This window comes from Rhinoderma darwinii, chromosome 9 (genome assembly GCF_050947455.1).
Source record: "Rhinoderma darwinii isolate aRhiDar2 chromosome 9, aRhiDar2.hap1, whole genome shotgun sequence".
Classification (NCBI taxonomy): domain Eukaryota; kingdom Metazoa; phylum Chordata; class Amphibia; order Anura; family Rhinodermatidae; genus Rhinoderma; species Rhinoderma darwinii.
Window position 1 is genome coordinate 103,574,165 of NC_134695.1, and position 24,254 is coordinate 103,598,418.

Below are 24,254 nucleotides of genomic sequence, written 5' to 3' on the forward strand. Positions count from 1 at the left end.
ACTACGGACATGACACTATATGCCCCAGAGTCCGTAATTATGTGAAGAAATGTTGCTTGAATTATTATTACACATATTCAACAACTTTAGGTACTTTGAGATGGGTCCTAATCCTAAACCAAAGCGGGAAAGATTTGGCATTATCAGTTGGAGTGGTACTTAAAGAGGCTCTGTCACCAGATTTTGCAACCCCTATCTGCTATTGCAGCAGATAGGCGCTGCAATGTAGATTACAGTAACGTATTTATTTTTAAAAAACGAGCATTTTTGGCCAAGTTATGACCATTTTTGTATTTATGTAAATGAGGCTTTCTAAAGTCCAACTGGGCGTGTTTAAAGTAAAAGTCCAACTGGGCGTGTATCATGTGCGTACATCGGGGCGTGTTTACTACTTTTACTAGCTGGGCGTTCTGACGAGAAGTATCATCCACTTCTCTTCAGAACGCCCAGCTTCTGGCAGTGCAGACACAGCGTGTTCTCGAGAGATCACGCTGTGTCGTCACTCACTTCCTGCCCCAGGTCCTGCATCGTGTCGGACGAGCGAGGACACATCGGCACCAGAGGCTACAGTTGATTCTGCAGCAGCATCGGCGTTTGCAGGTAAGTCGATGTAGCTACTTACCTGCAAACGCTGATGCTGCTGCAGAATCAACTGTAGCCTCTGGTGCTGATGTGGCCGACACGATGCAGGACCTGGGGCAGGAAGTGAGTGACGTCACAGCGTGATCTCTCGAGAACACGCTGTGTGTCTGCACTGCCAGAAGCTGGGTGGTAACGAAGAGAAGTGGATGATGCTGATTCGTCAGCATCATACACTCCCATTCCTAACGCCCAGCTAGTAAAAGTAGTAAAAACGCCCCGATGTACACACACAATACACGCCCAGTTGTACTTTTACTGTAAACACGCCCAGTTGTACTTTTACTGTAAACACACCCACTTGGACTTTTGCAAGCCTCATTTGCATAAATACAAAAATGGTCATAACTTGGCCAAAAATGCTAGTTTTTTAAAAATAAAAACGTTACTGTAATCTACATTGCAGCGCCGATCTGCTGCAATAGCAGATAGGGGTTGCAAAATCTGGTGACAGAGCCTCTTTAAAGACCCCTTGCCCCACCCCCAAAAAAACATTTTAAGTAAATGAACACGAGCTTTCATGTGTACTGAGCCTTCCCTTAAACTCTGTATCTTGTACTGAAGAGGAACCAGCACAGATCAGTCATTGTCAGCCGTTGGGAGATATGGGGACTCTTTTGCAGTAGCCATTTCTTACAGAATAATGTAGGCATTCTCACCGGTGACAGACTGGTATCCATGGCAGGAAGACTCCATTCACTAACACATAGGCCAGCACTGAAAACCTGCAACAAAGTATTAATGCTGAAATATAATCAACTAACATACATACTATATGTTACCCTCACCTAAAAAATATACATGTGTACGTAGACCAGTACATTACCAGTGACACTTATATAAGGAAAGTAGATATTTTCTCAACTACCCAGGAAGGGAATAAAAAGGATCACACAAAAAAATTTTCTGTAACAATGGTGTCATATTGGAGATTCCAAATTGATATGTTAGCATTCATAGTATTCTTAAAGGTGTAACACTTTTCCACTCACAATGGGAGCCACATGCAAGTCTGTTTAGGAAATAATGGAGTGAGTATTCTGTATGCGGACCTTTGGGTTGCTCATGACAATGTCACTCAGGAATGATGCACTGCCTAGCGGACTGTTAAATAGGATTTTATACAATATTCTGATACAAAGGGTTAATTGACTATGAATTTGTATGTCGACTTTAACCCTGCTGGTGTTCATAGTTAAAAAAAAAATGTAGCATCTATATTAGGACCTGTAGAGAAGTGGACGTACAGATCTTGTGTTCAATGCTTTACACTGTCTTCCCATATATGTGTATAACATGCCTGTATTTTTAATATATGAGTGGACTCACACGTGGCAGAGTTTGTTGCAGAAATTTCTGTGACTGAAAACCAGTTCCATTCATCTGAATGTGGTTGTTTCTGCAGCATGTGTATGGATTTCTGCAACTTCCATTCAGTTAAATGAAAATGATTTTCAGTTGAAGAAATTTTCGGCAATAAAATCTGCCGCATGTGACTGCACCGTATATATGACGCCTTTGACAGAGACTAGGGAAAATGAGGTGCAGTGACGTGGAGGGGACATAGGACCTCTAAGGCTGGGTTCACACACACTATTTACGGACGTAATTCGGGCATTTTAGCCCCGAATTACGTCCGAAAATGCGGCTCAAAAGCATCGGCAAACATCTGCCCATTCATTTGAATGGGTCTTACGATGTACTGTGCCGACGGTCATTTTTTTTACGCGCCGCTGTCAAAAGGTGCCTGTCACTTCTTCAGATGTAAATGGAGCCGTTTTCCATTGACTCCATGGAAAAACAGCTCCAATTACGTCCGTAATTGACGCAGCGAAAGACGCCTGCACATGCCATTACGGCTGAAATTACGGAGCTGTTTTCTCCTGAAAACAGCACCGTAATTTCAGCCATAACGGACGCTGCCGTGTGAACATACCCTTATACCAAACCAACAAGACAGACTTGATGCACACTGATGCTTCACACGCTTAATAAATAACAGCTGAAAATACAGAGGTTTTTTTTCAAGGGAAAACAGCTCCTGATTTTCAGCCATTTTTTAAGCAACTTGCGTTTTTTTCCGGACATTTTTGGACCTTTTTTTCTATTGAGTCAAGAAGTGACATGCACTTCTTTTTACAAGGCGTTTTTTTACTCTGCCGTTTTTTAAAAAGGCAGCGTAAAAAACGCCCCGTGGGAATGGAACACCGTTTTTCCCATTGAAATCAATGGGCAGATGTTTGTAGGTGTTCAGCCCCCGCATTTTTAGCCGTTTTTGGGGGAATTTACGGCCCGAAAAACGGCTGAAAATAGCCCGAGTGTTGTAACATGTAACTATTTTATGTGTAAAGTCTTCATGAACAACTACACTAAATGCATATTTTTAAGAAATCGTGACGTGTTCTCCTGTTATAACCTGATCAAGAATTGTAATTATCTAGCATCCATTTTTAAACTGACTAGCTGCAACCTACCTGACAAGCGGAATACATGATAATTAAAAGGCTATTCCAGTCCCAACAAATAAAGGTTATTCGTTGTCTAATGAAAAGTTATGCAATTTCCCAATATACTCTCTGTATCAATTTCTCACGGTTTTGTAAGATCTCTACTTGCTGTCGTTCAATAGGATGCTTCATTTTTATTTCCAGTGAATAACTGTTCCGTAACTTTAACGAGTTGTGCACCTCTGTGATGATCACATGACCTGGACAGATTATTATTCACTTGAAGTAAACAATGAAGGTTCCTATTCAACGACGGCAAGCAGAGATCTTGAAAACTGTGAGGAATTGATACAGAAAGTATATTGGGAAATGAGATCCCTTTTCATTATACAATTAATAATCTTTATTTTGCGGAAACCAGAATACCCCTTTAAGCTTTTGAGGGGTTTATAGAGGGGTGAAGGTTTAGGTACGACCTGAATTTAATCTTTTGGATATGCATTTTCAGCTGGCAGGTAACATCTTAAGATATTTAAAAGATACACTTCATACATTTTGTGAATATGTATATATTAACGATGTCCAAGGAAAACTTACATCTAGAACAGCGGCAGAATCCAGACTATAATGCTGACTTCTGAGCAGTAACTGCAGTCCTTCTAAACTGACGTCAGTACTATCCAGGGAGTCTGCCAGCTCTTGCCTAGGAAAATGAATGGATACCTTTTACGGCATTTTTTAGGATACATTGAAATGTACATGTGTTTGGTGTCTTAGTGATCATACAGGGTGCAGGGATTGCAACTGTGACAGTTTCCCTATTTCTAAGAACCAACAAGACCCTCTGCCACTGAAGGGGCATCTGGGCAGTGCCCAAGGGCTCGAGGACAGAGGGACACCCATAGCCCCAGTTACGCTACCAAGGCAACAAAGCTAAGACCGGAGATGAGAGCCGATGCACACGCGGGACATGTGCAGAGTTTTGCTACCAATGCAACAGAGGAAGAGGCAGACATAACAGTGGCCCTCAAGATAAGGGGGTCCACTACCATATAAAAATGGCAATTCTTTGTACTGTGTGCATGTAAGGGAGTATGTTAATGATTTCCTTCAAAGAATTCATGTCAATTATTGGTTGGTACAGGAGAAGGAACTTGCTACCATTGATGCTCTTTATATATATATATATATATATATATATATACACACACACACACACACACACACACACACACCGTGTATATATATATATATATATATATATATATATATATATATGTACCGTAGTGTTAAAGAAAAGAACCAAACACTTCCTAGACCGGATTCAATGGCTGCTTCATTCTCATGGACAAGGGGCCCGGCCCACATAGTGTTCTTGTACAGCGGCCTTCTTCTATATATGTCGGCCTCTGGCAAACAATGAGTGTATATGGCATTTTGCAACACGGGAAACCTCATAAACAGGAAGCCCGGTCATGAGAACAAGACTTTGGATACGTGAAATAACATGACCTGCAGTATCTATTTAATAGAAATTGATCACGTTTCTTATTGTTATTTGCTCATGTCTATACTCTTATATGCAGCATGAATCTGTACATATTTTATATGTTTTATTCTGGGAATGAATATCAGTGATAATTTCTAGGTATAGACACGACAAGGAAAAGGTCCAGGATGGACCCTAACATCGTGTGCCAATATTGGATGAAGTATCTGAGTTACCTTCACTTTTATGTTTATTATCTACTAAAATAACTTTGGTAGTGAATAAAGTGGAATTCTCAACTATTGCATCACATCTCGTGGGTGTTTAACATTGTATTGCGGATTGAAGAATCCCTCCGCAGAACCTCTAGAATTGTTCAGAGTAATATATAAATCTTTATTACTGAAGTTATAATATGGTGCCCCGTGGATTAGGTAACAAAACAAAATATCCACTAACCTCTCCAGTGGATTTCTCCTTCCTCGAGCCTCCAGCTGCTGGGATCCTGAGGGCTGGGGTGGGCTACAACTCTCTTTTCCTTCCAGTATAGATTGAACCATTGCAACTGGTAACACTGGAGGGTCAGAACATGCACTGCAGCCGCTTAGAGAGACTTCTGCTTCTGATGATCCCTTTACTACTGGACTGATCGGCTCTTCTTTGATCAGTAGAAGACACTTGCCCCTATAAGTTAACACATACACAATGATCACACATTCTGCTGGTTTCCTGTTACCAGGGAGCCGTATCTAATGCGTATGGGGGCAAATGTCTACCATGAAATGCAACATGCCTAATCCTTTGATCTCCTGATATAAGCGCTGCCAGATAAGTGCTGCCAGACGCATTACATTGGCTGAGATGTGTTCTCGGCCAAGGTCTGCGTGCATGAAGCTAAATAAGGGCGAATGGGGAGATATTCATAAAAAAAATAATTCAAAAATTAGTAAAAAAAAAAACAACTAAAACGAGCGTACGGTATGTGCCCAATACTACTGTTTGGACAAGATACAAGCTCAAGTGATCCCTTTAAAACGAAGGTAAAAAAAATAATGGGATCCTGTAATGGTCATCGTTACAGACTGTGGAGTTCGGAGTCCAGTCATCTAACCACATAAATATGAAACAACCGAGCAATTTAGTTTGGACGTTGAGTGATCTGGCCAAATGCATGAATACATCAGATATATTTACAGCTATATCTTATATGAGAATGTTCTATATAAACATGTACTTTCGCTAAATATCCTGTGCATCTTTACCTTTCCCCATCAGCGTTAGGCTGAGCAGTCACGGAGTTGGTGGGTAGCGCCTCTGTCACATCCGATATTATAGGGCCAGCACTGACGGCAGGGCTGCTTAAAGAGGACGTTGGATCTGTAGGTGGCTACATAGAGAATATTGTATGAGACACACAAAACCAAATATAAATATCATACACTATCGAGCAGGGAATAATAAAGGAAGAGGGGACTGGCCCCAGAAAAAGGAACGGTTTTATTTATTTCCAATGGGAATATTTCTTGAGGAGCCCTCTGAGGTGGACAGCAGGTAAAAACCCATAAACATTTTTACCTATCCACGTCATGTGGCAATACTGGTTCATAAGACGTATCACTGCCTTAATTGATAGCTGGGTTGTTATTATTATTATTGAGTGAAGAACAGCTGGGGGACAAGCATTTAAGGAGCTGTTATGGCAGCCATATTGGTTAGAACACAGTTTTCTCACAAACAAGAAATGGAGGAATAGCATATTTAATAACTTGCAGAAAAGGATATTTAAAAGGACCTGTCACTAAGTCATATAAGTTGAACTGGTTTACTGACCTGAAGAGCACGGTCTCCCTGATTCCAGCGCTGTTTTTATTTTTCCTCTGGACTCCTCTATTCCAGAGATATGTCCCACTATAGTGTTGGCTCCCTATATGCTAATTTGCTGTAGTTAGCCAACAGGGTGGAGTTAGCTTCCCTGCCTCTGATGCTGACCAATCAGAGAGAGGCAGCTTGAAGGTAGTTCACGCCCTGTTGGCTAACTACAGCAAATTAGCATATAGGGAGCCAACACAACAGTGGGCCATATCTCTGGAACGGGGCGGGTCCAGGAAAAATAAAAACCGTGCTGGAATCAGGGAGACCGCGCTCTTCAGGTCAGTAAACCAGTTTAACTAGTATGACCTAGTGACAGGTCCTCTTTAAGGAGTTCTATTTACACTCTAGGTAAGAGAAAAATGCCATACATATCAGATAGCAGTTGTCCAAACGTGTTTGGTCGACAGCAATCTCCCCATAAACATGACTGTGCAGCTGAGCTGGTTTGAATGTAAATTTCAATAGGGAGAGGGAGACAAGCTGCTGCCAGAAACTTCAGCTGCTTATCTCATGGCAGAACAAAGGATTGGAGATGTGGAAATCCAACAAGCTTGATTCCCATCTCATCCGATATTTGAAAATGCCGCCAATATTTTACGCCCAGAAAATAGAACAGACTTATGGACTAGCCTTTTTGCTGCCTAGGGCAAAAGTAAAATAGCACATCTTGTCCTCAAATTGGAGATGGGAAAGTACAGGGATGAACATGTTATCCAAAATGCAGCCTCCCAGTAGTCAGGAAAAAGGTGCCTCCTTCTCATCCCATGATCTGCCCTTTCCCAGGTACAACAATGAGGCAAATAATGGGATCTAATAGATACTGTATTATTAAATATTCTGGATTATTGGACTGTCAGAGATACTTGTCGCACCAACCATGTATGATCAGCTTTACATTTCGCTATGCACTTGTGTTCAGGTTTTAAAAAAATGTCCCTACGCTGACATCTTATAAAGTAAGGAATGAATGGGAAAACTCACCGACTGGATGTAATATGGGTCATGCAGTCTATCTACAGGAAGGTGCCTGCTAAATTTGGACAGTGGTAGGGCAGTGTTTCCATCATCCAACATAAGGGGTCTTAAAAGAGGAATGTAAGAGTTAATTGCATTAAAAGAAATTCGACATCTATATAGTAATCACAAATTTAAGGAATTAAGCACACATCCGTGGCCCTTTATATAAAAGATCTGCAAAACACAGACTGGTGGCTTCCATGTACGGTTCGTAGTTTTAACGGACCAATGAATAGAATGGCCGATACTGAACTGCAAAAACGGACAGGAATAGGACTAGTTCTATAATTTGCAGAAACGGACACACATACCCGCAGAAAAAAAAAACGGTGGTGTATATGGCCCCATAGAAATTAATGGGTCAGTGTGCTATCCGTTAAAAAAGACAGATAGCACACTGAAAAATATCACTGGAGTGTGCTTGAGGCCTTAGGGTATGTGCACACACACTAATTACGTCCGTAATTGACGGACGTATTTCGGCCGCAAGTCCCATCATAGTTATGTACGATGCTAGGAGTCCCTGCCTCTCTGCAGGACAACTGTCCCGTACTGTAATCATGTTTTCAGTACGGGACAGCAGTTCCACGGAGTAGCAGGGACTTCTAGCATCGTACATAAGTATGATGTTAGGAGCCCGGCTCCCTGCACTGTGGTCGGTCCGGTACTTGCGGCCGAAATACGTCCGTCAATTACGGACGTAATTAGTGTGTGTGCACATACCCTTAATGACATGAGGACAAAAGGGAAAAACAGCAACTGAAAACGAAAAAGTCCCATATTCTAAATAAATACTGTATACATACATGACAATTAAAATGATTGACAGAGTATTGGGCAAGTGCTGGTAAAAGGGACTTTTGTGTAAAGGCTTCATCTTGTTAAACTGGTTTTCCACATTATACGCCGTATCACTCCCTTCTGACAGTCCTGAAAACTAATCTAGAGGTGTAAAAAGGAGGAAGCTCTATGAAAATGTTAGGTATAACAAGTTTCATACTTTTGTACATCCTCTAGTCCCTATTCCTATTATATGCCATAGTCACACATAGATTACATAGTTACTGACCGAGGAGTAACTTGAAGCTCCTGGGCCCTAATGTAAAATCTCACAGCGTCCCACATCTACCATGTGCCATGATAATACTGGTATCTTCTTATGGTGCCTTCCGGCCCCATCAGGAACCAGGGCCCGAGGGTGACGGCTGCTCCTGTATAAAATCATAGCTAACTATTAACCCTGTGGGAAGCGGTCACCATATGTTTTTTTTCTGCATTACACAGGCACATTGAATTCAATGGGTCCTCCATATCATGCACAAAAAAAAGAGAGGTCCTCCTCTTTCTAGTGGCTCTCCACTCTGACTAATAGAAAGAGTGCTGACAAGGGGCCCCCTGATCCCCATAGCAATGTCAGACATTGTGGGTCTGTAGGGTCGTCATGATCCAGAAGAAGCCAGTTGGGAGAACCCTCAAATTTATGTAATGTAAATATGACTTTTTTGGGCATAATTTGAATTCTCACAATGGTGGTGACCCTTTAACTAGCTTAACAAGATGACATGAACCTCTTAGTTCAGTAGAAACTAGAGATGTCACTTTTAATTGTTAATAAGCCACATAATGGTTTGGTCCACAAAATGAATGCCAATGTCCTAACAAGGGTATTTATATTATTTTGTCTTTCTTTTTATCCTATTTCCAGACAAATCTCTTGTTTTATCCTATGGATTTTCGATTATATTCATATCTTTTACATACATAGCACCTGTTATCATTACTGCGTTATTATGCTTATCTGCCTATTTTGGCATGCTTTTCCCTTTTCTCTCTCTGCCCCCACAATAGTCCCAGGAGCTGAGAGGGCACTTTGTACACAGTATTTTGAAAGCCGGTGGTCAGCAGATCTGACTCAGCAGGTCCATTCAGTGCCCATCACTAGGGTGAGCGGGTCAGGTGACCTGCACTCGGGGGCCTCGCTGAGCTTGTGATTTTGTTGGTGGGGAGTTTTGTGAGCAGGGTGGGGGTGATCTCCTGCAGGCACTCACATCTTTCTCTTTATCCCAGTGGTGGAGGGGCCAGGCGGCAGCTGTCCGAACAGAAACTGGATTAACTGTCAGGGAAAAGCAGAGAATCAGGTGTTACAGAACTCACTGACCTTTCACCCTGTGTATTCACCGATAACTAGAGAAAAACAACGAATTATGATATCCATACTCCAACTTATAAGGCCAAATAAACACGTTCCGGCTTTTGGTCCACATGAAAACCACAAAAAAATCCACATCAAAACCGCAGGTAAACGCAGGTAATTCCGCAGGTAAAATTCACACCCAAGGCCAGGTTCCCATGTAGCTTAAAGGGGTTTTCCCATGGGAGACATTTATGACATATCCACAGGATATGTCATAAATGTCAGATAGATGCGGGTCCCACCTCTGGGACCCACACCTATTTCCAGAACGGGCCCCCCCAAAACCTTGTTCTGCCGATGTGTTGCGTCTGAATTCGGACCATGAAAAAGGTGACATGGTTGGGAGTTACGAAAACAGCATATCTTGCTGAGCTATGTTGTTTCCGTAAGTCCCATAGAACTGAATGGTAGTTACGGAAACAGCGTAGATCGCATGCTACGCTGCTTCCTAACTGCCATTCACTAGTATGGGAGTTATGAAAACAGCGTAGCTCGGCGAGCTACGCTGTTTGCGTAACTCCCGACCACATAGCCAGGAAGTGGCCGGGAGGCAGCGAGCACAGACAGAGGTAGAACGGGGATTAGGGGGCCCCATTATAGAGATAGGTGCTGGTCCCAGAGGTAGGACCCGCATCTATCTGACATTCATGACATAACCTGTGGATATTAAGCCAAAGTGAGAGAAAATGAGGCAGCACAAGTCCCGAGTTTCTGGTGCGGTGCACGCTAACAAGCCAGGCAAACCCACTCTGGCATAATGCGAATTCCAAACGAAGTAGTAGGACAACAGCACACGTCTCCAAATCTTCAAAAAGGTTTTATTGTCAAAACATCTTACGACAAACAGGCAACGTTTCGACCCATAGTGAGTGAAGGGTCTTTTTCAAGCCTAACATGATATCTAAAAGTATCACCTTAAATAGGTAGATACAAGTAGTCACGTGGTACATTTCAACCTGTGAAAATCGTGATCAGTGTCTCCCAGGTGAATTATACATTTGTTTGATGAACATCAATAAACTTGTTATATAATAAACATGTACAAAAACGACATACAATACATATTCAATAAAACAGCTGATATATATGTATCAATCATTGTTTCGCTGTTCCTGTGATCCTGTGATCGCTGCTGGGAGCTGTAGTGTGATGAACTTCTCTTCTCCTTTTTCGTTCAGCGAAACAATGATTGATACATATATATCAGCTGTTTTATTGAATATGTATTGTATGTCGTTTTTGTACATGTTTATAATGTAACAGGTTTATTGATGTTAATCAAACAAATGTATAATTCACCTGGGAGACACTGATCACGATTTTCACAGGTTGAAATTTTCCCACGTGACTACTTGTATCTACCTATTTAAGGTGATGCTTTTAGATATCATGTTAGGCTTGAAAAAGACCCTTCACTCACTATGGGTCGAAACGTTGCCTGTTTGTCGTAAGATGTTTTGACAATAAAACCTTTTTGAAGATTTGGAGACGTGTGCTGTTGTCCTACTACTTCGTTTTGAATAACCTGTGGATATGTCATAAATGTCTCTGATTGGAAAACCCCTTTAGGCTATGTTCACACGGGGTATTTTGCAGGAGGAATATCTGCCTCAAAATTCCGTTTGGAAGTTTGAGGCAGATATTCCTCTCCCTGCACGCCGATTTTCGCGCCGTTTTTCGCCCGCGGCCATTAAGCGCCGCAGGCATAAAACAGCGCGAAATACGCTTTCTCTGCCTCCCATTGAAGTCAATGGGAGGTCAGAGGCTGAAGCGCCCGAAGATAGGGCATGCCGCTTCTTTTTCCCGCGAGGCAGTTTTACTGCTCGCGGGAAAAAGACGCCGACGCCTCCCATTGAAATCAATGGGAGGCGTTTTCGGGCCGATTTTGCAGAGTTTTGTGACGCGGTTTCCGCGTCAAAAAACTCGGCAAGATACTCCGTGTGAACATAGGCTCAAATGCTGCAGAATTTCCGCAACAGAATTCTGTGTGGAAATTCCGCAACATTCGCAATAGCATTGAAAATCTCATGCCTACGCTGTGGGAAAAACTGCAGCGAAAACATTCATAAATTGACCTGCGGTGCGGAATTAAAGTCCACAGCATGTCAATTTATGCTGTGTTTTCGTTGCTTTTCTGTTGTGGGTTTTGCATCCCCATTGAATTAAAAGTGTTGCAAGATTTGCACCGGAATCGCAACTCAGAAAAAATAATAATTCATACTTACCCAGAACTGCCTGCATCTTCGTCAGGTCCGGCCTCCTAGGATGAGGTTTCGTCCCATGTGACCGCTGCAGCGGTCACATGGACTGTAGAGTCATCCAGGGAGGCCGGACCGGACAGCAAAGGAGGGACGCATCACCATGACAACGGCCTATGTAGGTATGGGCGTTTAAAAAAAATAAAAAATTCTACGCTGTTCACAGCAGCGGAAATTCTGGCCGATAGACCGCACCACAATGTGGTGAGGTTTTTCGGACAGAATGTGCTGCAGGTCTCAGGTCGGATACGCTGCATAGTTTTACGCAGCGCATCAAACCCGTGGGAACCCAGCCTTGTAGTGCTTTTTTTAATGCATTTTTAAGTGCGATTTTTACATTTTGATGCAGAAATCGTTGCGGTTTTAGGCGGATTTTGGTGCGTTTTTTATTATAACAAGTTACATACAATTGCAAGCGGAAATGAGAGATGAATTGAAATGCTGTGGTTCTAAAAATACGCACCGCAGGTCAAATTATCGTTCGGAAAAAAATCTGCAACGTGTAGATGAGATTTCTTGAAATCTCATTTACTTTCCAGGTACTGTATTACGCTGCGAATATGCCGCATGAAGATACATGCAGCAAATCTGCACCTAATACGTATCGTGTGCATTTGGCCTTAAAGAGGCTCTGTCACCAGATTCTCAAACCCCTATCTCCTATTGCATGTGATCGGCGCAGCAATGTAGATAACCGCAACGTTTTTTGTTTTTTTTTTAAAACGTTCATTTTTGGCCAAGTTATGAGCAATTTTATATAAATGAGCTTTGAAATGGACAACTGGGTGTGTTTTTATTCGTATGTCCAACTGGGCGTGTATTGTGTTTTTAACTGGGCGTGTTTACTTGTTTTACTAACTGGGCGTTGTGAATAGAAGTGTATGATGCTGACGAATCAGTGACCAATCAGCATCATGCACTCTTCTCCATTCATTTACACAGCAGCATCGTTCTTACTAGAACGATGTGCAGCCACATACAATGAATACCTCCAGCCTGGACGTCATGTGTATTCAGAATCCTGACACTTCTGAATCTTTTCTGTGAGATTTCAGGCAGCCGCGCGTAATCTCGTGAGATTACAAGGTAAACGAGATTTAATTTCCCTTGCTGGAAATCTCACAGAAAAGATTCAGAAGTGTCAGGATTCTGAATACACATGACGCCCAGGCTGGAGGTCATGTGTATTCATTATCAGGACACTTGTGTATGTGGCTGCACATCGTTCTAGTAAGAACACTATGTGCTGTGTAAATGAATGGAGAGGAGTGCATGATGCTGATTGGTCACTGATTCGTCAGCCTCATACACTTCTATTCACAACGCCCAGTTAGTAAAACAAGTAAACACGCCCAGTTAAAAACACAATACACGCCCAGTTGGACATACGAAAAAAAACACGCCCAGTTGTCCATTTCAAAGCTCATTTGCATATATATAAAATAGCTCATAACTTGGCCAAAAATGAACGTTTTTAAAAAACAAACAAAACGTTACTGTTATCTACATTGCAGCGCCGATCACATGCAATAGGCGATAGGGGTTTGAGAATCTGGTGACAGAGCCTCTTTAAAGTGCCATTAAAGAGACACACAATATACCTTACATGTATCATTATATATTATTGTATAATATTCCTTATGCAATGCTGTAGAAGTCTATTAATAACAGCGATTAATATTTTATCTCTAATATTATATCTATGGTCTACCCTGTTTGCCTTTCTTATACTTAAAGGTGTTTTTGCCATAATTAATATTTAGCACCGATCCACAGAAAAAATTAAATAAAAGTTAATCAATAAGTTCCATGTACCCCAAAAGAGTGAAAACTACACTTCGTCCCGCAACAAACAAGAATACATATGGCTACATCGATTGAAAAATAAATAAAGTTACGGCTCTTTGAATGGGGTAATGCAAAAACAAGTAATTTTGTTTAAAAAAAAAAAAAAAAAAAGGGTGCAAACGTAGTGCAACATATAAAACCATTACATATTTGGTATCCCTGTAAGGCTGGATTCACACGAGCATGTTCGGCCTGTAAAGGACGGAACGTATTTCGGCCGCAAGTCCCGGACCGAACACACAGCAGGGAGCCGGGCTCCTAGCATCATAGTTATGTACGACTAAAGATGTTCTGTATTTCCAGGCCGGAGACAAGACCTTCGACACTTACCTTGTTGATGATCTTTTGCTGCTGTGAATGGTTTTGTCTTAGAGAGACGACCTCTCGCCACAGGACTTCATTCTGCCTGGCAAAAGAAAAGGGACAGTGCTAATAATCACAATACTGATAGAATGTTTGCATTTCATTTTTCGTTCATTTGTTCACATCGTTTTACATTTACATTTTACATTTTGTTCATGTATTGTAGATATTGGTTCCTGTTTAAAACATATGATCAGTGCACTCTTAGGGGTAGTTCACACATCGCTGATTTTGATGTGGAAATCGTGTTGGAATCAGTGCCAAGAAAGCCCCCATTGATTTCAATGGGAGGCAGAGGCTTTTTATACCCGGACAGCTTTTGGCTGCTCGCAGAAAAAAAAAATTTGGCATGCTCTTTCTTGGAGCGGTTTCTGCCTCTGACCTCCCATTGGAAACAATGGGAGGCAGAAAAAACCTGTGGCGTTCTTTTGGAGCGTTAATTGCTGCGTTTTTTACCTTATATTCAACGCAGTGTGAACTCACCCTTAGGCCTTATTCAGACGAGCGTATTTTACATCCGTGTGCTGTTCACACAGGGACCCATGCAAATCAATGGGGCTACTCACACATGCGCGTTTTTTCACACAGCGTGTCCGTTGAGTGAAACTCACTGCATATCCTATTTTGGACAGTTTTTGCAGACCACGTCGCCCATTGAAGTCTATGGGTACCTGAAAACACGGACGACATCTGTGTGCGGTCTGTTCTTCACACATCATTTGCTAAAGAAGTTATGAGGAAGAAAAAAGCAGGAACACTGATGCCACACGGAACTGAAATGCATAAAATACGCTGGGTTTTTTTGGGGATGCAAAACGGACATGCTCGTCTGAATAAGGGTTTACAGTTATCATATGGTTTAGAAATGGTTAAAAATCTGAAATTTAGAAATTGTTAAAAATAAGCAAAATAAGGCCTCAGACTCTGGCATACCTAGATTAAGGCCTTATTCAGACAATGCATCTGTACAGTGACGGACTGGATCTTGGTTATTACTGCAGTGGCTAGATGTGTTAGGGTATGTTCACACGCAAACTCAAAAACGTCTCAAAATACTGAGCTGTTTTCAAGAGAATACAGCTCCTGATTTTCAGAAGTTTTTCTAGCAACTCGCGATTTTTACGGCCGTTTCTGGAGCTGTTTTTCAATAGAGTCTATGAAAAACGGCTCAAGAAGTGGCATGCACTTCTTTTTCGCTGCCGTTTTTTTACATGGCTGTTTTTAAAAATGGCCGCGTAATAAAAGGGGCCGTCGGAACAGAACGCCGTTTTCCTATTGCAATCAATGGGCAGATGTTTGGAGGCGTCCTGCTTCCGATTTTTCGTCGTTTGAACATACCCTTATAGTATTGAACAACATTTTACAAAAACCTACCCTCCCTATACAGAGTCGCATGTTTTTCGGGAGGCTCCATTTTCCAAACTACGGCATGATGCTCTATACCTTTTGTGATGTACTTTCCCTATTGGCTTCAATGGAGAAAAAACATGGCAAAGAACAATGCATGTAAAAACTATAATGGTGGTTTTTACACGTGGTACAGTAAGGCTGGGTTCACACGACCTATTTTCAGGCGTAAATGAGGCGTATTATGCCTCGATTTACGCCAGAAAAAACGGCTCCAATACGCCGGCAAACATCTGCCCATTCATTTGAATGGGTTTGCCGACGTACTGTGCCGACGACCTGTAATTTACGCGTCGTTGTTTGACAGCTGTCAAACGACGACGCGTAAAATGACTGCCTCGGCAAAGAAGTGCAGGACACTTATATACATTATATGCAGGACACTTCTTTGGACGTAATTTGAGCTGTTTTTCATTGATTTCAATGAAGAACAGCTCTAAATTACGGCCGTCAATGACGCCTCGCAAAAATTCGAGGACGAGCAATTACGTCTGAAATTACGGAGCTGTTTTCTCCTGAAAACAGCTCCGTAATTTCAGCCGTATCAGACGCTGCCGTGTGCACATACCCTAATTGTGGAAGCAGCTGTATTGTAAGGGGGTAATCCATTGTCTCTGACAGTGACTATCACTAAATTGGGGATTTTAATGGTCTGAGCATTTTCCATGTCGTGCGATAAAGTGTCATATCACTGCAGGCACTGTAGGACTCACTGCTTCATATCTTGCATCTGGCACTCTGTGTTTTCTTGCTGACTCCGCAGGCTCTGCACCTCATACAGCAGTCTGCTCACATCCTCATGCCGTAGTTTTGTCTCTTCACTTTTCACAACCGACACCTGCACAGAATAACACCGTTTTTATCATCTCAATTATTGTCATGATCAATTTCAATGTAAGCCAGCAATACATATTAGATAGTTGATTGCCAAACTCCTGACCCCCCAAATATATCTTGGGGAGAGGGGGGAACAAAGTAAATCCAACATGCCTGATCCTTCTTTCCATTGACGTCTGCCAATGGAGAACTGTCGGGCTGTCCTCTAATACATTAGCATGTTCCTGCCAAAAATGGCGATTCAGACTCTTGTCTCGTGTGTGGTCATATACTGATCAAATGCAGTGTTCAGCCGCTCCAGTACGTATAGTTAAAAAAATTGAAGCATTAAAGTGGTCCAGTTGTAACTAAAGTTTGGAGGTATTTTTTTCCCCGCTTATCAAGTTTTTTTCGAGAAATTTTGCAATATTCTAACATCTTTGTGTTTCAGTTCCTTACCATTTCAATGAGCCCTTCTTGCTATCAGTGAATGGAAACATTTATTTACATTCTGATGCTGAAAAGCCTGTTCTGAGTTTTCTCAGCTGCAGTTTGTTACAATGTGAGTCCGGAGCTGCTTCTCTGTTTAACTCACAGAGGATTTCTTACATTGACACGTAGTAATAAACTACAAATATTTAAAAGAAGCCCTAGATCTGTATAGAGCCGCTGAATGCAAACAAGTATGTTTCCATTCACTGAGAAAATGCAGAAATCTTGAAAATGGTGAGTAACTAAAACACAAAGTACATTAGAAAGTTGCATATCGCTTCATTATACAAAGTTTAAAGTGCCCCTTTTGTTTACAGAGGACATGTCACTACTAGGTCACATAAGATGAACTGGTTTACTGACCTGAATAGCGCTGTCGCCCTGATTCCACCGCTGCATTTTTTGGGGGGGAAAGTTCCAGAGACATGGCCCACTGTTGTGTTGACTCGACTCCCTATAGGCTACTGTGCTCTAGTTAGCCAACAGGCAACAGGGGGAGCTACTTTCCCTGCTTCTGATGCTGACCAATCCGCACGAGGCAGCTTCAGGGGTAGCAGCTTCACGAGGTAGCCAACAGGTTCATGTCCTGTTGGCGAACTACAGAAAATTAGCATATAGAGAGCCAACATAACAAGAGTGGGCCATTTCTCTGGAACAAAAAAAACACTGCTGGAATCAGGTAGAGAGCGCTATTCATGTCAGTAAACCAGTTCAACTTATATGACCTAATGACAGGTCCTCTTTAAATAATCTATATACTGACATGTTAGGATCTTATATGGGGGGGCAGTTGCCACCTGAGACCCCACTGGTACCTGGAAAGAAGGGTTAGTAGCACTTGACTCAGCATTGTGCACTTTTACCCATCAGCATTTTCAGCTTTTGTCGGAGAGGTTAGTCGAGTAAGATAATTTGATCCCAGCCAGATCTCTTATAACAACGGAATTTCTTAGATGGAATGATCAGTAAAACAATAGGCGCTATTAGGTGATAAGCACTATTAATGGGAATAAATTGTTATAGACTGATAAGCAATACATTGTGACAGGTCTTTTCGCATTAGGTGAACTAGATGGGGAAATGACACCCATTAAAGGAAACCTGTCAGCTGCTATTTGCATATAGCAATAGCATATATGATGCAACTAATGGTAACTAAAGAAGGCAGAAAAGATTAAGAAAACGTAATAACATTATCTTGCTAAACTACTACTCTTACCTTCCTCTTGATATGCTCCAGCAAATGTTCATGTCTCTGCAGAAAGTACAGATGTTGAAATTCTGTGTCATCTCTCTCCGGCTTCACTAGACCTCCCTGTTCAATATTCACCACTTTTCTAAATCCATCTGGAAATATAATCAAACAAATATAAGTCATGAAAAACAAGCTGTTTTAAGGGGAAAAAAATAAAAAAATTATTGTCATAGCTAATCTCATAGGGACCACCTGTATTGGTTCTACCGGAATAAGGATATGTTTACATCTGCATCGGAGGCTCCGTTAGGGGCCTTCATCACAGATCCGGCAGGGTTTGCCGGAGACAATAGCGCAGCATTCTCCGCTATTGTGTCCGGTAAAATCACGGACACCCTGACGGATAGCGAACGAAACCCATTAAAGTCAATCGGTTCTGACGGCAACCGGCGGTTCCGTGATTTCCCTTTTCTGCTCCTCTGACGGAACAGAACAACGGAACACACCAGCGCAGGTGTGAACCCAGCCTAATCCCTTTATCTCTATCTGGTAATATTTTACTTACTTTACTTTCTTGTAGTTTAAATTCCCGATTTACCAAAACTTATTCCCATGACTGAGGTCTTAGTAATTAGTAAGCATTAGACGGTTTTTATATCTGTATGAAACCTTGTGTAATTGTATTCTGTATAACAGTGCAAGAAAATATTACTCATGACCAAAATCTATGTTCTTCTTGCTCTGTCGACAGCTTCACGTAGAGTTCTGCATGGAGAGGAAGGCAGGTTTCTGGTCATTGTCAACTGCTGGGTCCATGGTCTTTCCTATTCCATAGCAGTTTTCACATGCTAAATAATTATTTATTTTATCATTTCCTTTATTCTCCATTCCAGGATTTGGTTAAGATAAAACAACAACACACACATGCAAACACTGCACCAAAGCTGCACTATGTGATCAAAGCCATGCCTTGTCAAGCTTTGGAAATCTAGACTGACCCAGGCTCCATGAGGAAGCAAGTAGATGATCAGCAATTGTTATGTCCGCTCATATATAGGAGGTAATTACATATTCATATATATATATATTCCGGAAAGTTTGACCGTAGTAGCAATGAAAGGATTTATAATGACTTACACATATTTAGCTGCCTCACGAAACTGGCCATGTTATTGTGCTTGAAGTACTTGGGCAGGACTTCTTTGGCAAACCTGCCTTGGTCAAAAACGTGGAAACTGGTTCCGTTCTGGAAGAAAGTAAAACAAGGAAGAGAGAAGATGGAGAAAGATCAGAATTGATAACAAGGGGTAGATTTCTTTATATATCACATTCAGGTCTGTAGCATGACACTTTTGCAATGTTTATATTCATTCAACACATGGCTTCTCAATTTTTTTCTACTGGGGCCTCACAAGCTAGAACTTGGTCCTCACCATTGGTCAAAGTCCATGCCAAAATTATGTATCTATCTTTCGGTTGTCTCTTGAGCCCAGTATAATATGAAAAAAGCACAAAAAGAGCCAATTACGTTACTAACCAAAGATTGCTGCAGCCAGAGAAAGGCCTGTGCAGCATATGATCACTTCTGACAAAACTGTCTCCCCAGCTGCGCCCCTCCAACAACTGGGGGGCGCATCACAGTTTGAAAAGCACTTTATGTGGAAGTTTTAGGCACAAAAGTTTATGTAATAAGAAACTATTTTTTTCAATACCGGCAAGTAGTTATGCAAACCAAAGAAACACAATAAAGATGAAAAACGTACATCTGAGGCCTCGTTCATATCTGCGATAGAGGCTCCGTTAGGGGCCTTCATCACAGATCCAGTTGAAAATACCGGAAGCAATGGCCCAGCATGCACATTTTGTTCTATAGGAGTTATGGAAAAGGCAGAGAAGCACTTGCTCTGCTTTTTCCGTAACTTCCATTGAACAGAATTAAGAGAGCTGCACGCATACACATCCCTCTCTCCAGTAGTCCCCGGCTGAAATCTGCGGCCAGCGGCTGTCACTCCAGGCACAAGGGTCGTCGGGTGACCCCCGTTCTCGATATAGCTGCGGGTCTTAGAACTAAGACCTGCATCTATCAGACATTTATGGCATACCTGTGGCTATGCCATAAATGTCTAAGTTGGGAATACCCCTTTAAATAACCAACTTGCCCATTCCTTATATTATAGCGGTCTGCTAGACCTTCATGATATAAGCACATTTTATTACATAATTGACAGTGGTCAATCTATATGTAGTAGAAGGGTGCGTCCCAAGAATGATTTCCTCTGGTGGGCCCAAGGTACTCCAGTCCGACGCTGGGCAAAGCTAATGTGTATGTACATTTTGGGGTCTTAGCAGGCTCAAAAAAATGGCTCAGCCTTTTCATAAATATGGTCTTCTTCACTTGCATCAGAATTCAGGACCCTCTTACAGCAGTTTTAAATGAAGAACACCATTCTGCTTATAGTAAAAACTTCTCAAAGTACTTGTAAACGTACTTGTTTACAGTAAGATGGAGTATCAAGTCCCACAAAGGGTGAATGTATTCTGCTCTCGTGTTGTGGCCCTTTAGGACCAGAATTGGGGAGGGGGGCAAAATGGGTAGTTGCCCAGGGCCCCCGTTTCCCCTAGTTCTTAAATGCATTGGCTGAAAATAGCTCATTGATGTGTAAGTTACTCATAGACATTGTTACTCTGCCTCTCCAACATAGGATTCTCCAGGAGCAAAATCGCCTATGTAGCTCCTATGGGAGCCCTGTAGAGAGGGGGCCTATTCGAGGTCGGTCTCATTCCTGTTTTAATCGGTAGTGAGAACCTTCACAGGGATGTGGTCTCCACAGCGGCAGCAATGTTAACTAGGAAAGTAAAAACATTTACATGAGTCACGGAAATGGGATGGGGGCACCAAGATCTATTGTCCCAAGTGTGGTGATGTCAAGTAGGACCTGTAAGGGACCTAATTATTGTCTTTGCTATGGACCCCTCTCCCCTACCCGTCCTGTATGTATGTCACTGTTCCCAGAGCAACATTAATTAGAGTTTTGCAGCGCCTGACTTGGATCATGCAAAAAATTCCAAAAAGGCCCTAAGATGCCAGCAAAGGAAATTTGTATTCTCTTACTTTCTGGGGAATTAGTCAACTTAAAGGGATTGTCCAATTTTAAATTGTTTTATTAATTTATTCATAGAATAGGAAATCATACAGATTTCTAATATATACTGATTTAAAATTATGCTCACGTACTTTTCTTATATTAGTGTAGTTGCTTCTGTCTAAAAATAAAAATGGTAGAGCCCACAGAGTAGTCCATAGAAATGCATCCATAGGATAACTGAACGGACTAAAGATGGCGGCAGTCATGTGACCCCGGCATTCGGGTAACTGTCCAGGTATATAACAGGTAACTGTCCAGGTATATAACAGGTGAATTATAAAGTATTGAGGAGCAGAAATTATAAAGTATTTCTTCATCCAGCAACATCTCATCATCATGTCTGTCATGTCTGTGAGGAGCAGCTCTTACATTCTTCTCACTGTCTCCTCTCTGTGTTGTGGTTTTTATACTTAAGTTTATTAACAAAATATTTTTTTTTGGGTGGGGGTTGGAAAAAAAGCAATTCCACCGTCGCTCTTGGCATTGTTTTTTTATGCCATTCACCAAGCAGTTTAAATAACTTGTTGACTTTCATGCTTAGGCCTCGTTCACATCAGTGTCGGGTTCCGTTAGACCTTTGCGTCGGAGGAACCCATGAACGAAAGACAAACGGAAACCATAGCTTTCCGTTTGCATCACCATTGATTTCAATGGTAATGCTTCCGTTTCAATTGGTTTCTGTAAGGTTTCTGTTTTTTTTTAGCGGAAACAATAGCGTAGTCAACTAAAGTAGTCGCAAAAAAAACGGAAACTTTACGGAACGGAGACAAATGAAAATCATTGGCAACGGAAGCATTACCATTGTAGCCAATGGTTTCCGTTTGTCTTTCCGTTCATGTGTTCCTCGTTCACATCAGCGTCGGGTTCTGTTCATTCACTACGTTAGACCTTTCCGTCGGAGGAACCCATGCATGGAAAGACAAACGGAAACTATAGCTTCCGTTTGCATTACCATTGATTTCAATGGTAATGCTTCCGTTTCAATTGGTTTCTGTAAGGTTTCTGGTTTTTTTTAGCGGAAACAATAGCGTAGTCAACTAAAGTAGTCGCAAAAAAACCGGAAACTTTACGGAACGGAGACAAATGAAAATCATTGGCAACGGAAGCATTACTATTGTAGCCAATGGTTTCCGTTTGCCTTTCCGTGCATGGGTTACTCTAACGGAAAGGTCTAACGGAATGCATGAATAGAACCCGACCCCGATGTGAACGAGGCCTTACACTTTTGAAAACTTTTATGGAAAAAATAGTTTTGTGTGTGAATTTTTTTTAATGAACTTTATAAAACTTTGTTTAATTCATTTTTTTGTTCCACTATGGGTTTTCACAATTGCTATCTGTGGTCAGTCTGTATCCGGTTTTACATTACCAGCCTTTATCCAGACCGCTGTTGCTATCTGTGGTCAGCCTGTACCAGTCTGTATTCAGTCCGCTCTTGTTATCAGTTATCTGCCAGTGTCCGGCTATCCGCTACCTGCCTGTGTCCAGCTACCCGCCTGTGTCCAGCTACCCGCTACCTGCCTGTGTCCAGCTACCTGCCTGTGTCTTTCTACCCGCTACCTGCCTATGTCCAGCTATCCGCTACCTGCCTGTGTCCAGCTACCCGCTACCTGCCTGTGTCTTTCTACCCGCTACCTGCCTATGTCCAGCTATCCGCTACCTGCCTGTGTCCAGCTACCCGCTACCTGCCTGTGTCTTTCTACCCGCTACCTGCCTGTGTCTTTCTACCCGCTACCTGCCTATGTCCAGCTATCCGCTACCTGCCTGTGTCCAGCTATCCGCTATACACCTGTGACCAGTGATCCACTGTCAGCTTTTATCCTTCAAAGTACCATCTGCCAGTGCCTGTTTCTTGTCTGTTTGGCCAGCAGCTATTCCACCAGAACCACCTCAAGCGGTAGCCTCCCCACAGCAAAGACCAGAACCCTGTACAGGGGATAAAGTGTGAAGACCGGGGAGGCTACTTAGATAACACCCTTAGAGGTGGCTCTAAGCCAGCATTTCCCAAACGGTGGATCACAACCCCCTGGGGGTTCGCGAGCCACTCACTGATGTCCCGGTCTCAACTGTTTATGTGTCCTCAGGACCCAGATACAGTTGAATCCAATGCCAGAGGAAGGAGCTGCCGGCTCCTTGCTCCAGCATTCACTATGTCGTGAGCGGCCTGGCACAGACAGGCACGATGTAGTGATGTCACCGGACCGGTCTGTGCCAAACCACAAACTGCAGGGAGGATAATAAAAAAAAAAACGTTAAAAAAAATGTCATATTGTTATCATATATTACACCGCATGCTCCCCCATTAATCCACTTAATCCAGGGCTGCCAAACTTCCCATAGCCGAGGTTTTTGTAGTTGGGTATGATACCATTTCTCGTGGAGAATCATTTGCGACACAGAATTCTGCCGCTGCTTTTCTGAGAGTTTTTTTTTAGGGAGAGACAGTTTCTGACTATGGTCAAGCGGGCCAGAAACAGCAGCTTAGTTACTATTTTTTTTGTTTATAGCATCCAACATAACCCTCCAAACCCCCAATACACAATTCAGCAAAGTATGGTCCAATTTACAAGCATAGCTAATTTCTATTGTTTTTAGGATTACCTCCCAAAATTCAACCACCCTAGGGCATTCCCAAAGCATTTGTATGAATCCAGCACCTTCTAGATCACATTTCATACATCTGTATTTTTTTACTTTACAGTTGATTCTATTTAACCATCTTGGTGTGAAATATAACCTGTTAGGGCTCATTCAGACGAACGTGAATAACATCCGTGTGCTGCGCATGGAAATCACGCGCAGCACACGGACCCATTGATATTTTAATGGAGCCGTTCACACATGCAGGAGTTTTCACGCAGCGAGAGTCCGTTGCGTGAAACTCACTGGATGTCCTATATTGGTGCGTTTTCACGCACATACACGCCCATTGAAGTCAATGGGTGCGTGAAGACCACGCACCGCATACGGATGCACATCCGTGTGCAATGCGTGATTTGCACATCAATTCAATTGAAAATAATAATTAAAAAAAAAAAAATTGTGCTTTGCGAGTACGTGAATAACGCATG

The 24,254-nt window shown here is 42.1% G+C and overlaps 1 protein-coding gene across 3 annotated transcripts in view; it reads right to left on the reverse strand.

Moving 5' to 3' along the window:
• Nucleotides 1-24,254, reverse strand: part of HSF4 (heat shock transcription factor 4) — a 48,802-nt gene that overhangs the window by 4,739 nt on the left and 19,809 nt on the right. For all 3 annotated transcript variants that reach the window (XM_075838697.1, XM_075838695.1, XM_075838696.1), the window contains 10 exons: nucleotides 19,175-19,283; nucleotides 18,062-18,189; nucleotides 16,248-16,372; nucleotides 14,095-14,170; nucleotides 9,513-9,577; nucleotides 7,429-7,528; nucleotides 5,838-5,962; nucleotides 5,035-5,259; nucleotides 3,684-3,789; nucleotides 1,299-1,364 (listed from right to left, as the gene is read on the reverse strand). In XM_075838697.1, coding sequence (XP_075694812.1) covers nucleotides 1,299-1,364; nucleotides 3,684-3,789; nucleotides 5,035-5,259; nucleotides 5,838-5,962; nucleotides 7,429-7,528; nucleotides 9,513-9,577; nucleotides 14,095-14,170; nucleotides 16,248-16,372; nucleotides 18,062-18,189; nucleotides 19,175-19,283 — 1,125 coding nt within the window. The remainder of the gene's footprint in view (nucleotides 1-1,298; nucleotides 1,365-3,683; nucleotides 3,790-5,034; nucleotides 5,260-5,837; nucleotides 5,963-7,428; nucleotides 7,529-9,512; nucleotides 9,578-14,094; nucleotides 14,171-16,247; nucleotides 16,373-18,061; nucleotides 18,190-19,174; nucleotides 19,284-24,254) is intronic.